The 15,444-nt window shown below is 37.3% G+C and overlaps 1 protein-coding gene across 2 annotated transcripts in view; it reads right to left on the minus strand.

Moving 5' to 3' along the window:
• Nucleotides 1-1,450: 1,450 nt before the first annotated feature.
• The window catches only part of RICTOR (RPTOR independent companion of MTOR complex 2), an 83,256-nt gene continuing 69,262 nt past the window's right edge, over nt 1,451-15,444 (minus strand). Inside the window, exons 32-38 of one of the 2 annotated variants that reach the window (XM_068175650.1) lie at nt 12,328-12,505; nt 10,960-11,044; nt 9,466-9,699; nt 8,215-8,277; nt 7,381-7,504; nt 6,372-6,510; nt 1,451-6,209 (exon numbers count right to left, since the gene is read on the minus strand). In XM_068175650.1, coding sequence (XP_068031751.1) covers nt 6,135-6,209; nt 6,372-6,510; nt 7,381-7,504; nt 8,215-8,277; nt 9,466-9,699; nt 10,960-11,044; nt 12,328-12,505 — 898 coding nt within the window. In that variant the 3' untranslated portion in view covers nt 1,451-6,134. Of the gene's footprint in view, nt 6,210-6,371; nt 6,511-7,380; nt 7,505-8,214; nt 8,368-9,465; nt 9,700-10,959; nt 11,045-12,327; nt 12,506-15,444 lie in introns of both variants that reach the window. The other variant, XM_068175649.1, reaches the window with a different exon arrangement.

The raw sequence follows: 15,444 nt of genomic DNA on the forward strand, positions 1-15,444 counted from the left end.
TAAACAGAGGGAGAAGTCTTCAGCCAGGAAAAGGGGAGGTACAAAGATACACACACAGAGATGGGCAGATGTGGTTGGAGGAGTTCAGTCCACACTGTGCCACGTCCATCTGTGTGCTGTGCACAGGTGCAGGTGGCTCACAGACTTGAGAAGAGTTTGCAGCATGGTCCTTGCTTTCAGCCTCCAGCCAGCCGAGTAAGGAAATATGGCCGGGCACATTCTGCTGAAGGGCAAGAGAACAGGGAGGGTAAGGGAGAAGTCTGATTTGACAGACACATCCCAGGTAAACTTCCTCCCTTTATCTTAGCCTCTTTTTTGAGTAACAATGCATGTGAAAGCTTGATACCACAGTATTTTTACAGCTTGGAACATTTGCTTCTCCAGAATGCTTCATCACATTGTATGTACTTGAGTAGCTTAAAAGCTTCACTGCTAGAAAAAGGCCAATAAACATAAGGGAGCTGCTTTGTCACAACCAATACAAAACTTCTGAGCTGTACATTTCAGAAAAAGGTGTATTTATTTTAAAATGTTGAAAAAGTATCCTAAATCAAGAACTAAGGAATTCAGATCTAGATGTCAGTCAAAGAAATCAGAGTACTGTACAAAGCATTTTGAATTTTGACATTACTGCAGTTCCTTCTGCCAGGGGGACAGCTGCAACTTGGCACAACTCCCAGCTTTGAAAAAGCTGCTGTCAGTGAGGCCTGGCTGCAGCAGTTCCACCCAGGAAGTGAAGGAAGGGGTTTGTGGGTTCAGCCAGTTGTGCCTCCTGATGGTGGGATGAGACATATGGGCCTGGCCATTCCCAGGGAGATCCGCCTGGTCTGATGAAATTCATTATCTGGACTCAGTGACATACTTGACCACATTCCAGATCACTGGGTGAGGGAAGGAGAAGCCGGCTCCTCTTTCCCTATAAACCCTTCTGCTTCCTGGCTCCAATGGGTGGTGCTTTGTGAAAGCTGTGCATAAAAAGCACACAAGTGGAGGATTCCAGGAAGGATAATGCCTCTGTGCCAGTCAATGGGCACAGTCTAGGCCCCAGAACTGAAGATTAGAGAAGTATTTTGGCGTATGTGGAGAAGTGCGTATAATTTTTATATATTAAAACATCTGTCTGGCATTAATGGTTGAACGAGCTCAAGACTGTAATCCTTTTTTTTTTTTTTTGTTCATAATGCAGCTGTCACAGATGTTGTTGAAATGGTAATACTTAAACCATCACATAATTAAACATCATTCTCAGTATGTTAAGTTTTTAAAATAAAAATGGTGTGTGAACTATTAAAGAGTCTCTGTATCTTACCAAGCATCAATGTAAATTTTTATTTTGCCAAAAAATTTTATTTGGGAAGCTTCTGATAGTACTAGTTAACTAGTAACTTATAAATTAAATTCCAATCCCTTTCTAATGCTGAGAGGTACATAGTAGACCAGAACAACTGTAAGAAGTTTAAGTACATTTTATTAACAACGCATCCCTTTGATAAGACTACGCTTCAGGAGGCCTTTAATGCTCATTGACATGAACTGTACACAGTATACAAAAAAAAAAAAAAAAAAAAAAAAGGAAAAAGGAAACCATGAAAAAAAAATCAAGGTGGGCAATACCATTTTGGGACAAGCCTCTGTTTAAATTATACACAGCTCAATGCAATATTCTTACGTAAAATATATAAATACTTTTTCTTTCTATGTTACAGGTATACAATATAAATCAGATTTCAATGTCTGTTCAGTGACCTACAAACACCAGAACCTCCAAATATGTAGCAGCGTATTACTAAACAAAAAAATGACCACACAGGACAGGGAGAATTAGTATTGAGATTTTTCTTGATCCCTTCCCTCAGATCAGAATGATTAATTTAATAATCTCTTGTACTGCAGTTTTAGGGATGCTGACAGCCCAGTATTGGAACAATTTTTCAATAAGATTTACAAAGTGAAAAGCCTTTTTCCCCTTTAGACATAGCATCTTGTGCTGAAACACCCTATTCAGTGGCAAAATGACATTGCATTTTTTTGGCATAAATTACATTTTGCAAATAAAATAGTGTATTTTAAAAAGCAACTCAAGCAAAATGTGCAATTTTCGCACGCTGTGGCATTGCTGTCCATCTATGCTACAAAAATAACCCAAAGAAAATCCACATTGTTAATGACTATAAATCTGTTTAGAACAAAACCACCCAAGGAACTATTGGGAGTTAAACAAAAACCAAGGAGATTGGAGACCTCCAGAAAAATAAAAACTTGGTTTCCAGCACGTCCTCAAGTCTTTCGCAGTTGTAAGATTTTGCTCTCACATCATATACCTTTCATAAGGACACAGTAAATGTGACTTAAAAAAGAAGTTGCTGGACCTGCTTTCAGGTGGCTCCAGTGCAGCTCAGAGCAAGGCTGCGGGGAGGTGAGCAGGACCTCAGAGCTTGGTGACAATTCCGCCACCACGACTGCAGCACCTGAGCTCACATTTGCTTACAAGCTTTGCCAGTTTCCTGCTACCCAAACTGCCAAACACCAAGTCCAAGGCACAGACTACAAAGTAGCAACTCTTCCATCCCTCACCGGTTTTGGTTACAGTGTGTTTCTTGATCAGCTACCTTACTCTTCGGACACCTAGGAGAGGCGCTTTTTGTTTTCAGTCTCACTGCAAACCACAAGTCTCTTTCCAGACCACTGTGTATTTTTCAAAGTGAAATCAGAAATACAAGCAGGATTCTCACAGGTGCCTTATAACTGTTTAAAAGGGCAGCTTACTTCAGTGTGCTGAGCCACTGCGCCCAAAACTAGTGAATTGTCTAGGACTCCACTTGGGAAAAGCCGCCACCACCACCAAAGAGAGCGCGTTTAGGGTACGTTTGTCAGACGTCAGTCAAGTAAGAGCTGTCAGATGAAGAAAAGCAACTCATTGTTGTGTTTAAAGCACAATATGCCAGGGGCCCCACATACAAGTTGGGAACATGAAAGCCTGATCATCTCCAGCTTCAAGTGATGTCCACAACAGCTGGGAGCATTCTGCAGTTCTGAATTTCAGAGAGGTGAAAAGTTCTCCTTCTCCAAAAGGAGACACACAGCCCCTAGCCTTGTCCTCCTTCCCTTGGTAGAGAGGACCAGGCCCTTGTGGAGGTGCCTGGGTGTCTGTCAGTCAGCTCTCTAATCTTTGGAAAGGGCTCCCCTTTCCCCTGCCTGTCGGACCAGACCAAGAGAATCAGGCAGCCGATGCTAATTGTGACTGGTTCCACAAGCGGTCTCTCCTTCCTGGAGCGGCTCCTGCCTCTCAGCTGTGTGTGAGCAAGCTAAGTTTCTGAGGAATTCTTTTTGCCACAGCAACAGAACTGTATATACAGTGTACGTGAATGCTACACACGTTACCATTTACTGAGCAGTATCACCAATCACTCAGACTGGAAATATAAAAAGTGGGTGGTCTGTCAGCTTCCCTAGGAGAAGTGGAAGAGATTTTTTATTAGGGCTAATGTAAGCACAATCATTATTTACTACAGCTTTCTTTTGAAGTTTCTCACAATACAAACAAAACCCCAAAATAAGGACTATGAAAGGGACATTAAAGAAAAAAGAGAACTATAAAATTAGAAATTCACAGTTTATAACTAAGCCAATATAAATTTCCTTCAACAACAGTATCCCCTTCATCTGCCAATTAAGGTGAAACATCAACGTGAGCTTAATGTCAGTGTGTAAATTAATTTTCTAGAAATGTATGTTATGTACAATACAGACTTAACATCCTTGATGCATACTTGTTGAAATCTACTGACACTCATACACTTTCAGAAAAAAAAAAATCACGCTTTATAACTGAGTTTGCAGCCATAATTTTTTATGTCAAGTTTCTGCTGTCATGGATCCCCACACAAGCGCATTATTCAGAACACATGAGCATTTCAGGATGGAGATTCTTTCAAAAGTATATTTGCTTACCTTTCTATAATCAGAGGCCTTCCTATGATGCTTTCTACATTAAGTGGGTTAATGGGTTAAACTTAAGAAATGAAGAGAGGTGGGTTTTTTAAATACAGGTGATAAAACGTGTTTATTTTGCCTTAACTGCAGAAAAATAACATGGAGTTGTTCGATGTAACCCCATTTAGTTATTAAAACAAATCTCTTCTACTCTAGCCTAACTGAGGTAGTGTTTGAAACTACTGTATAACATATGCTATCCCCATTTGTGGGAAAACTACATTATTTTCCTTTGGAGTTTATACCACTATTTGGTCTACTGTGATTGACATTTTGGTTTTACAGAAGCATTTATTTCGCATAACCAGAAGTCCAATAGTTACTGGTGTCTTGTGTTTTCTAAACATTTCAAACATGTCTTGCCACACAGATATATCATTTATGTCAATGACCATAGAAGTGTTCAATCAGTTTCTTTTTTGCTCCTTTAGTGGGAACTCATGAGAAGATAATCTTAGGAACTAAATTTGACTATGAGCAGCAACTTACAGTCTGCTTTACCAGAACCTGATGGTATGCAGTGCACATAAGAATTCAGTGAAGTGATAGCTGCAAAGCAGTGCTTATGTGACATCATGAAATTTCCAATAAGAACAAATAAATTCTACATTTCACTAGGAATTGTGTTACTGTTCACAGGACTACTTATTGAAATCTCCAGTAGCATAGCTAGTAAGAACAAGATATGAGCATCAGGATAAATTTCACTTAAGTATTAATCTGACAATTATAAAAAATGGTAGGAGTGAATGGATAAAAATACGTTCTACTTAGTACAGTCCAGCTGAATTATTCACCTATATCAAAATCAAAGGGTAATCCCCTCTATTACAGGCATTCTAACAAAGGTGGCCATGCTACTGTATATACACATTTGCATATATTTATACTACCTTTATATAAAGGCTTCTGAATCTTTAGATCCATGATAAAAGTGACAGGGATTCCTACTTTTTTTTTTTTTAGCTTGCACTTACTAGTTTAGAAACGGCACTAGTAACATGATAGAGGCAACTACTTCAATTATTACCAGTCACTGTATCATTTAACTTTTGCAACAAGTCTTAAATACCAGTACAAAATTATAAGTACAGCTGCTCCAAAATTTGTTACTTAAGGCTTTTCACTACAATTATTAGTACTATCTAATGCTTGATCACTAATCCATTGAAAATTCAAATAAACCTGTATTTTTATAAAAAGCTGTTTCCGTGGAAGTTGGAAAACACTCATACTTAAGTCTCCTCACAAAACCCGCAATGATTAAATGTCTTCAAGTTCAGTTTATACAATATTTACTTATCTGATACAAATCATGCGTTTTAAAGGATTGTAGTTGAGTAAGACCCACATTTGTACTATATGAGCATGAGTGTAGAAACTGCAAACACATGCATAGTATTCAGGGAAAACAATCTGATTTCAGCATTTTAAATTTTAAATGACTTGTTTTGAAAATTAAATTGTAGTGAAAATCCTTAACTGGTTCGGACAAGATACATGTATGTAAATGCAATGAAATCGAAGAGACTGCTAATAAAATGTCTCAGAACTATAGCAATATTAAAATAACTTAATGAAACCTCAGATTCAGAGGCATTTCTTTCTGTCTGAAGTTACAAATCCCCAAAGTAGTGTTATAAACAGTACAAAAAATCAACAGAGAAGGGCTAACATTAATCCCCTGGTGCCCACAACTACAGCATGGCTCCCCATTGCTGGCAGTGGAATGCACCCCCACCTCTCTGATTCCTGGTATCCAGGGTTTAAAAAGCAAGGCATCGTTCTGCTTCTCTGGAACAGAATTGGAAGTCAATTAAAAATGTCTCTGCAAGTTGTCCTATTTCATCGTAGTTTATGGTAGAAAATGAAATGAAAACTTGTGGAGGTGTTCAGTGCTTGGCTCTTGCATATACTGGTAATTACTATTATTAAAACTAAGGTAATGTCTAATACATCCCCAAAGGGCTCAAATGACTGTGCCAGTAATCGGTTGAGGAAGAAAATGTTTTCAGTTCAGTCTTCAGGTACCAGTAGCTTCTGGAAGGATTTGAAGATGATGTTCCAAACTTTTTATCCAGTCAGTGGGAGGTTGTCTGAGCATTTCAAAGTCCAAATGCAGAGCACTGCCTGAGCAGAGGTCAGGACTCAGCTGATGCATCAATTACAGGCTGTTGCATCGGGGTTGCCAAAATAGCCTCTGCCTCCTCATGCATCTAAAAGGGAAGGATGGACTATTAATATTGCTAGAGATTTTACTCAGGAGACATCACAAAATGGTTTCCTTTAGGATGTGAAAGCATCTTTTACTCAGGACATAGAATCTCCACCCAGCCAGCCATTTTGGTACATTCAGTGCATGTGCACCCTCCACTTACTTGCAAGAACTGAACATCTTGAAATAGCTCCTGAATGAACCTCCGGGATGGAAGTCGAAATGTACAGTGTGCGAGCAAGTAGGACACCTCGGAGTAAAGGCATATGTCATCAAATGCTTGGGGATACTTCTCTTTAATTCTGAACAAGAGAATAAACAACAATTTGTAAGTCTTGAACAGATTTCCATAGTATTTTAAAAACCCTGAACTTTTCAATAAGATGATATCATTAATTCTTCAGTAATAGGCATTATAAATCCTAGAATTGACACAGTAAGAAAATCACAACAGACAGCATTACTCTGTACAAAACTGGAAGAAATCTAAACTAATGAGATGAAACAGACTATACAACTTGTAAGTTGTACAGCATTACTGTGATTGCTTAGGCTTAAAATAACAGACTTGGAAAGAGAAGAGTGTATCAAATAATTGGCATCCACATATACAGCAGTCATAAAAACATGGAAAAAGATTAAACTAATCTTTTAAACCTGTAAGCATTTTTGAAATTAAACCATACACTTGTGCATTTTCTTTTAGCAGTTGTTGGTTTCCAGTGTCACTAGCTCAGAAACCTACAGGTTATAATATTCGGCCCATGGATTTATATTCCTATATTTGAATATTTTCTAAAAATAAATTATTTTCAAGTGTTGTACTCTTGCTTAAAGTAGAGCTGGGTTTCTCAAGAAATCACTTTTGGTTTGCTATTGTACTTACCTATTATTCAGCAAAAATAAAAAAGTATCTGTTTCTTTTACCTAAATGCTACACTAGGTATGTAATCACTGGCAGTTGAATTACTGATTTTAAAAGGTCCAAACCTTAAGAGTGAAATACTAAACACAGAGCAACGATGTTAAGATAATTTCTTTAGCTTCTACATTGCATTCAATCATATATGCCTGACAACTTTTGAGAAGTGAGATTATTCACGGCCTCTGAGACCTTAAGAGAATACTTATGACTAAGTGTAGCTAAAGCATCTGTAATGTATTGAACTTACGTCAGAAGTCCAGTTTCATGGCCCTTGGTTCCTACTGAACTGCTCAAATTGATAACTAAACGTAAGACCTCTTTACGCAGAAGTATCCTGCACACTGGTGTGTCATCTGGGATTGACTTTACTCCTGGAAAAACAAATAAAACAATGTGGATTTAAACAGAATTGTCTTTGACTGAGCTAATCTTGTATTATAAGTCTGTTTATGCATTCCATAAACACATGAACACACATATTTATATATGTATTCTGAGCTATCAAAAATATTTCTGTTGAAATTAGAACTTAGAATACCACTATTTTCAGGAATTTAAACAGTTTAACTATTTAAAAATATTTCTACCATTTAGAATAAATAGCTGCAAGATAAAGTTACGGTGGTATTGTTACCACTAAATCATGTTGTAAACTGGATGAGCTTCTATCAGATAGGGGAGAATTCAAAAACCAGCTACTTTGTAAGAAAACTTCATAATTCAAAATATAATACACAAGTATATAATAAAGTCTCTCTTTACAGTAATTAAGTAATTCTTAGATTTTTTTTTTAAATTAACATCTGTAGGAAAGAAAAACAATAAATTCCCTTGTGATGTTAGGTATTGAATAATCTGCAGAAATGCTGTATGGCAGAGGGAGAAGAGTTTAGAACTATATTCTCCCACCTGGAGATGGATGATGTTTTTATTCATATTTGTTTGATTTTAGTCTAATAATAGTCTAATAAAGAGCATTAATTTGTTGCAGTGTACGTAAGTGAAATATAATTTTTTCACAATGCCTAAAATATTCTTTATTAATGATAGTCTCTAATAATCATAAGGCTTTCAGACTTACCTAATACAAGCTCTGTACTCTTGGTGCTGCTGGCTGAACCATGGGATACTGCATCGCTACAGCCTGAAATTCCAGAAAATTTGGAGGAATGCACATCTAAGTGATTGTGAATGGTCTGCCCACACCAGTCAGTATATGGAATGTCTGAAAAATCTGACATAAACAAGATGTTGTACCTTTGTTATTCACACTTTTCCTCAATGCACATATTTTCATTATTTTTCAACAATTGCAAACATGCAAGATGCACGAAATACTATACATAAAAATCAGCTCAGAACTAGATGTTGGATTCGGGACAAGTTATACTCAAACTCTTCCAAAATTGTTTAAAAAAAAAACCAATCTTAAAATACATGAGTCTTTTCCAGACACTGATGGAAGCTAAGAAGCCATCACACATAGTACTGTTACTGATATACCCATGCTGTTTTATGTAACACAATAGAGACGCTCTTGCATGTGCAGACTTCTTGTTGGTCACACAGCCGCCACAGGTGTTTGCAGGAAGGGCTCTGCAAGAGCCAGGCTCTGCTGCACCTGCTGGGGGACGGGATAGCTGGGATTTTGTTTGCCACCCCTTCTCACTACTGAACTCAACCTCCAGCTCAGCTCTCGGAGCCATTCCTCACATTTGTGCATCACCCCTTTGCCAACATTGCTACTAATAAATGTCTAACAGTATTGTAAAACAGTGAATGCTCCTACTAAGCATCCACTACTGGATTATTTTTCCATCACAGGAATTGACAAAAGGCATGTAACTGCAAACTCTGCAGAGAAGGTTAGAAAAAATAACTCCAAATCTCTTCTGAATCTCAAAGTATGAGAGAAGATGACTAAATCCCAGAAATTACAGCTCAGCTTCAACAGACTCCACAGATTTCCTTCCTTGTACTTTATGGCACAGACTTGATTTGATGTCAGACTTTTCATTAGTTGAACAGCAAGTATCAGTTTTCAGAACACACATTTTAAGTACTAAATAAGGTTTCAAATCTTTTATTTTGACATGCTATTAGAGATACTAAAGAAACATGCAGACACCTACTCCTACTAACACTAAAGAGTGGAAAGTTGGAAATGACCATAGCAGTACCACTGGTTGCACAATGAGCTTATTAGAGAAATAATTTTAAGGTCAAAAAAACAAAAATCAGTTAAAAAAAAACCCTTCCAGATTATTTAAAGCTGATCAAAAGCCAGTATGTTCACTCAGTTTTCTCACACTTCTCCACAAGGAACACTAACCTGTACGATTATAGGAAGAGCTCACTTTGGTGTTAGGCTGATAACCCAGAATCTGAACGCAGACACAGTAAAGACAGTTCTCATCTGTGTGCTCCTGGAGCCCTGTGTCCTCTGTACCTTCTAAGAACTGACAGGCATCTGAACGGCTGGTATTCATTATTTCTGTGAGACTGATCTGCTGGCGGAGCATCTGAAAAGGGCTTTTGACAACATCACTTGCACCTGATGGAAGACCTGTAAATAAGATTCAGTTATCAAAAAACCCCCACAAAACCAAGCAACCAGCACTAACTCTTTCAATTAATTTCCACTTTCAAGCCTCTTAAGGCTGGGGATGGAGTGCATGTGAAGACCTATAGAGGGTTTTTTTTGAGTGGTTAAGCTCCCAAGATTGTTAGCATTTGAGAAAGAGACAAAGTTTTAGTTCTAACTTATTACACATAACAAAACATTGCAAAAGACAGAATTCAACCTCTAAATACACACACTGTAAGAAGGTAAGTGGTAAATCCTGACATGGTAGCAACATTACTAATACCCACATAGCACCAATACATTACCAATTTTCATAGTGTCAAAAAAGATTAATACAACGATATACCAGATATTGAAATTACACATGCACCAATGCAAAAATAAACACAATTTAAAAAACTGTAACTTAGTGACCGTGACAGGAAGAAACTAGACTCAGCAATGCAGAAACAAGCAGAAGACACTTTAGTGACATGCTCTTCCCTGGGTGGAAAAAACAAACAAATACAATTTTGAACAAGAGTTACTTTACACTGGAACTTAGCAAACTACAGAGACACGCTTCCAGCAAAATCAACTTTGTGCATAATATTAAAGGGGAAAAAAACCCAAAAAACCATAGGACAACAGCTATCCTAATAAACTACAAAAAAAACCAGTGTCAAGCCTTCTTTTTTTCAGTTGAAAAAACCATATTAAGACCCTACAGATTTCTGACTTCTCTAGAGCTACATTCCAGAGCAAGCCAGTCATTAGAACACCTGAAATTCTCTTATCCCATAATCTTCACTGATCAATTGTCATGGACCCATCACAGAAAGACAATTTACTTTCTGAAATACACATCTAATACCATAGTAAGTTCCTATAAATGATCTTGTATTCAAAGACAAATACTTAAATATGTGGGATTCATGTTTTTCTAAGTTTAAATGTTGTTACTTCCTGTAATACAGCATCACTACCAGACTTTGAGCAGCATTAGTTCACGTTATCAGAGATACGCAGGCTTTCCTCCTTCATTTTTTTAGAGCAGGACCAAACTTTGAAGCAACACATTAGCTCAAACTAAATAAAACAGGGAATTAATGGCCTATTATCCTGATTCCAGAACACAGTCCTCAAAGCCTAATAGCTAAAATGATGTTTTCTGTAAAGAAAAATTAACAAATAAATCAACAACCCACCCAATATACCAATAATCAACAGAAAGCTACAGGAGAGGAATAAAACCAGTACCTCCTGCATCAGATGTAAAGACCCTAGATCCATGCTCATCAAATGGAGGTGTAGTTTTCTTCTGGAAATATGGAGTTTCCTTTACCTGGAACACCAAAGTGAAAATTAAAATTAACAGAGGTGATAATCAAACACAAGAAAAAAAAGTACATTTTATGAGGTAATTAAATCTTGCTTATCTTTTACTTCAGGAAAAATGCATCATTAAAGGAAGAAATTAACAATGAGCTGCTGAGTACTCAAGAAAGGCCAAATGAGAAAAATATACATCTGTGAATGAACATTTATTAACAAAAGCTCATGAAGAGTTAGCAAATGTTAAAATGGTGGTGACAGGCTGTAAGGAAACCAGTGACCCACACTGGCCATTCACAATCTGTCCATGATCATGCTACACCACTGGAGATCTTCTGAATGAAGTACAAAAGCAACCAGGACATCTAAAATGCTGCCTGTAGAATGTAGAGCTGAGGCATGTCTCAACTACAAAGAGAGCTGAGAGAGGCAAAATGAGGTAACAAATATGCCACAAAGACTATGAAGGAGAAAGAAAAAGCAGTCATTTCACAAAGGAAAAACAGAAGCAAATACATGATTTAACATGATTTTGCTCTATGTTTAGCAGTTTTTTGAGATTAGTAAGAAGTTTATTTAGATTTAAAAGGCAAAGATTAAGTAAAATAAAGACAAGGAAGACCACTTTTACCTTTGACATAGACCACATTCTGGTTCTGATAATAAGTAACAGAATATTAAACCCTATGATGCATCAGTTTGTTAAATAGGAATTCGTTTCTACCAAGTAGAAAGAGGAAGGGATTTTCTGAGACACTGAAAATAATCTGTTCTAGCTTAAATATATGTATTTTCAAAGTTAATATAATAATAAATATAATTTAATACTATAATGATATCTATATAAAGACTCCATTATTAATACAGACCATGGTAGCAGGGAGTTAATTATGTGATTATGCACATAATTTATAGGTGGCTGATGTACATGGCAATTATTGGTTGGCTAAAGCAGAATTAACGAATGTGCACAGACGATGCTGATTTTAGTATAAAAGCCAGATGTCAACTAAAAATCTTATGACAGCAAATTTGTCACCACTGTTTAACACTCCTCTAACGCAGTCTTTGCCATTATTTGCCTTTAACACAAATCAGCCTAGTGATCTTGTGTAAACAAGTGAGAAGAACAGTTAGAAAAGAAACACTAGCTCTCCAAAATGTATTTCTTTAAAGTACCACATCCATTTTCCCTCATTTCTCTAGATTTAATCTATTCTGATGATAAGGCAACAGCTGACCGCCTTTCAGTATGAAAATGCAAACGAACCAAATCAGTTAACACATACATACCTGAAATATTTCGTTGATATCCACTGGGAGAGCAAGGCCAATGTAATCATCAGAGCTACCATAAGTAGCGTTAGAAACCATGGAGCGAACAGAGGAGGAGCGCTGAAGTGTGTTTTGGTTAATAGGACTTAATAAATCCTCTTTATCTAACGAAGCATAACTTAAAGCTTTCATGAACCTGTAACATCGAAACAAATAATCACAATTGCAGTTACTCTCTCATTCTGGCACATTAAAAGTAAAAAGGACTGCTGACACAAAGACCATCATCATCCTCCCACTGCAGATCCCAGAGCTTGTTAGGACAAATTACGGCTATAGGCTCACTGCTTTTTCTGCCTCATATTGTCTTGCATGGTTTGGCAGTTCCTGGCAATTCCTTTATAATTCTTGGTACAGGAACTCCTGCCCATCCTGCAAAACCATCATTTTCTTCAACATTCTAGCTTTGAATATTTACAGACCAGACACAGCCAGTAAAGATTTGGGTTTCTAAACTCCTAACTACCTAATTTTGAAATGTACCTATGCACTGAACATGTATTTCCACGATATTCACAAACTCTGAGCTGAACAGGCACATCACTGCAAAGGCACACCTTGAGCCTACCAGTGATACACACAAGGAACATTTTTTCTCCCATACTGCAAAGGAGCCAAGCAGAAGGATCTCCCAAGCGCGGAGGAAGTATTTGCTCAACAAAAATGCACAAAGAACAAACTTAAACTTGCACAGCGAGTGGAGCTGACTGTGACAAATAGGCTGAAGAACAAAGAAAAGAAATAGGATGGGAAAATGATACAGGAGAGAAGCTAGAGAACAAGACCTCAGTGCTGGCCAGAGCCCTGATGTTGGAAATTTCACATTTGGCACGCTGTCATTTTCCTTCTCATCAAACAGAAAAACCTAAAAATGTTTTCTGATAATCAGTCTATGTAGATGGCCTATATGCACTGGATAAAAGCTTCCTAATAAAAAGACACACCTCAGGAACAGTGAATTTTTATTGCAAATAAACACTGAAGGGCAAAGTGAACATTTGATTTTTTGACTTTTTGCCTTGGAAGGAGTTTTCTATCATTTTTTTATTTGGGCAAGTGTCCTCTTATCCCTACAGATGGGATTTATATTGAGATTAAATTATCAAAGTTTGACCACGGAAGGCTCAAGAAATTATTATGCAATGGAAATGCACAAAATACAACTGAGAGGATATCAATCGTTTTTTTGTTGGTAATTCTGACTGATGCTAGTGACAGGATCAGTGGACCCACAAAAGAAGTTAAGCCATACTTCAAAAAAAGAGGGAAAGACCTCAAGTTGTGCCAGAGGAGGTTTAGATTGGATAGTAGGAAAAACTTCTTCACTGAAAGGGTTGTCAAGCACTGGAACACTGTGCCCAGGGAAGCAGGTGAGTCACCATCCCTAACACATTTAAAAGACGTGTAGATGTGGCACTTAAGGACATGGCTTAGTGGAGCAATTGGGTATGTTGTGTTAATAGCTAGATTCAATCTTAAAAGTCTTTCCCAATCTAAATAATTGTGTAATCATATAACCCAAGAAGTTACCAACTGCATTAAATACTTAAAAATAAAACATTCTACAATTACTCTCAACATAAATTAAAGATATTAGTATTAATCCCAAACATTTGTCCCTGCTTTTCCTAGAAAAAACTAACAGATACAGCATTAGTAGTGATAAACAACACCAAGTTTTCATGAAACAATGTCTGCAGGTGATAGCGTGATAGCCAACATCAGGATCCAAAATAAGTGCGTTAGTATTTTTGGTTGGTCTTTACAGACAAAGGTGGGAAATTTACCCTCACAAAATTTATGCAAAGAAAAAGGCTTTTTAACCTTCTGAATGAAAAGAACAACTAAGAACATTGCAAAAGTAAATTTATGCCTGTTAGCTGCTACTAATACATGAATCTGTCAGTAAACCGTAAATAAAACTTTTCAGAAGACTGACAGAAAAAATGATTTGGCAGTTAAAAGTAACAGAATTTCTCTTTCTAGTTTATTTTTGAAAAACAGCTAATGACAGTTCTATCTGGGCCAGTAAACATACTCTGAATTTATTAGTAAACACAATCTGAAATTACAAGGACCTTAATTTTTCAGCGGGGACACAGCATAACCAGCAAGAAAAACATATATACTAGTTTCACTACAGTCTTTCCAATCAATTATGTTAGCAACTAACAGAATATGAATCTCTCTTTGAGTATGCATGTCTGCAATTATTTAACCTTCTCAGAGATAAAAGCACTCCAGACATTTTAGTTCAGTGTTAAGCAGGTCAGCTGAAATCCTTGACTCTATCCACTGACACAAGCGAACATGAACAGCTAAGCACCAGGAATAGTCAGTATGACATTGCGTGCAGGATCAAAGTCCACTGCAGCAAGGCTGCTCTGCACATCAAGGTAATGACTGCAAGGAATGGTAAAGCATTATTTACAGCCATTACAGAACCTGTACTACCACTGAAATGACACCCACTCATCCCTGCACTAGCACAGGATGCCAGTGACATAGCTAGGAATGGCACTTCAATTTCCAGGACAGTGCAGGGTAACTACTAAATCATCCTTAATCTAACCAACATACCCAGTCTAGCTCTAACTTACTTGAACAAAGGCATTTTTCATGGCATCTTTCCAGAATGATGTGAAAATACCAACACAAATGGATGTTTCTTTTGATCAGGACATATACACCCAACTGGGTACAAGAAGGGCAGCTCAAGGACTGAGCATTTGCTTTTTCCACAGTAAGCAGATGACTCATGTACCGGTAGCGTCTCCCCCTTCTCTCATTCAAGAAATGATAAGGCAAGAACAGAGATTAAAAAGCGCCTTTTCCATCTCAACAGTAATGTGAAAATCCAATGTACTAGCTAAAAGATGATGTGAAAGAAAAATTTAGTACAAGAGCTGTTAAGGGAAGGTTATTAAGCAGTGACTGTGGCAGCTGGGAACAGTGTCAATGTCAAGAGCTAGACATCTTACGTAACTATCTAATTAGTCTTCAGAACATCTAATATTGCTCAAAAATAAAGAGGTGACACTGCCATCTAAAAATAAATGCTATGAGTAAAATCTT

The sequence above is a fragment of the Anomalospiza imberbis genome, chromosome Z (genome assembly GCF_031753505.1).
Source record: "Anomalospiza imberbis isolate Cuckoo-Finch-1a 21T00152 chromosome Z, ASM3175350v1, whole genome shotgun sequence".
NCBI classification, from domain to species: domain Eukaryota; kingdom Metazoa; phylum Chordata; class Aves; order Passeriformes; family Viduidae; genus Anomalospiza; species Anomalospiza imberbis.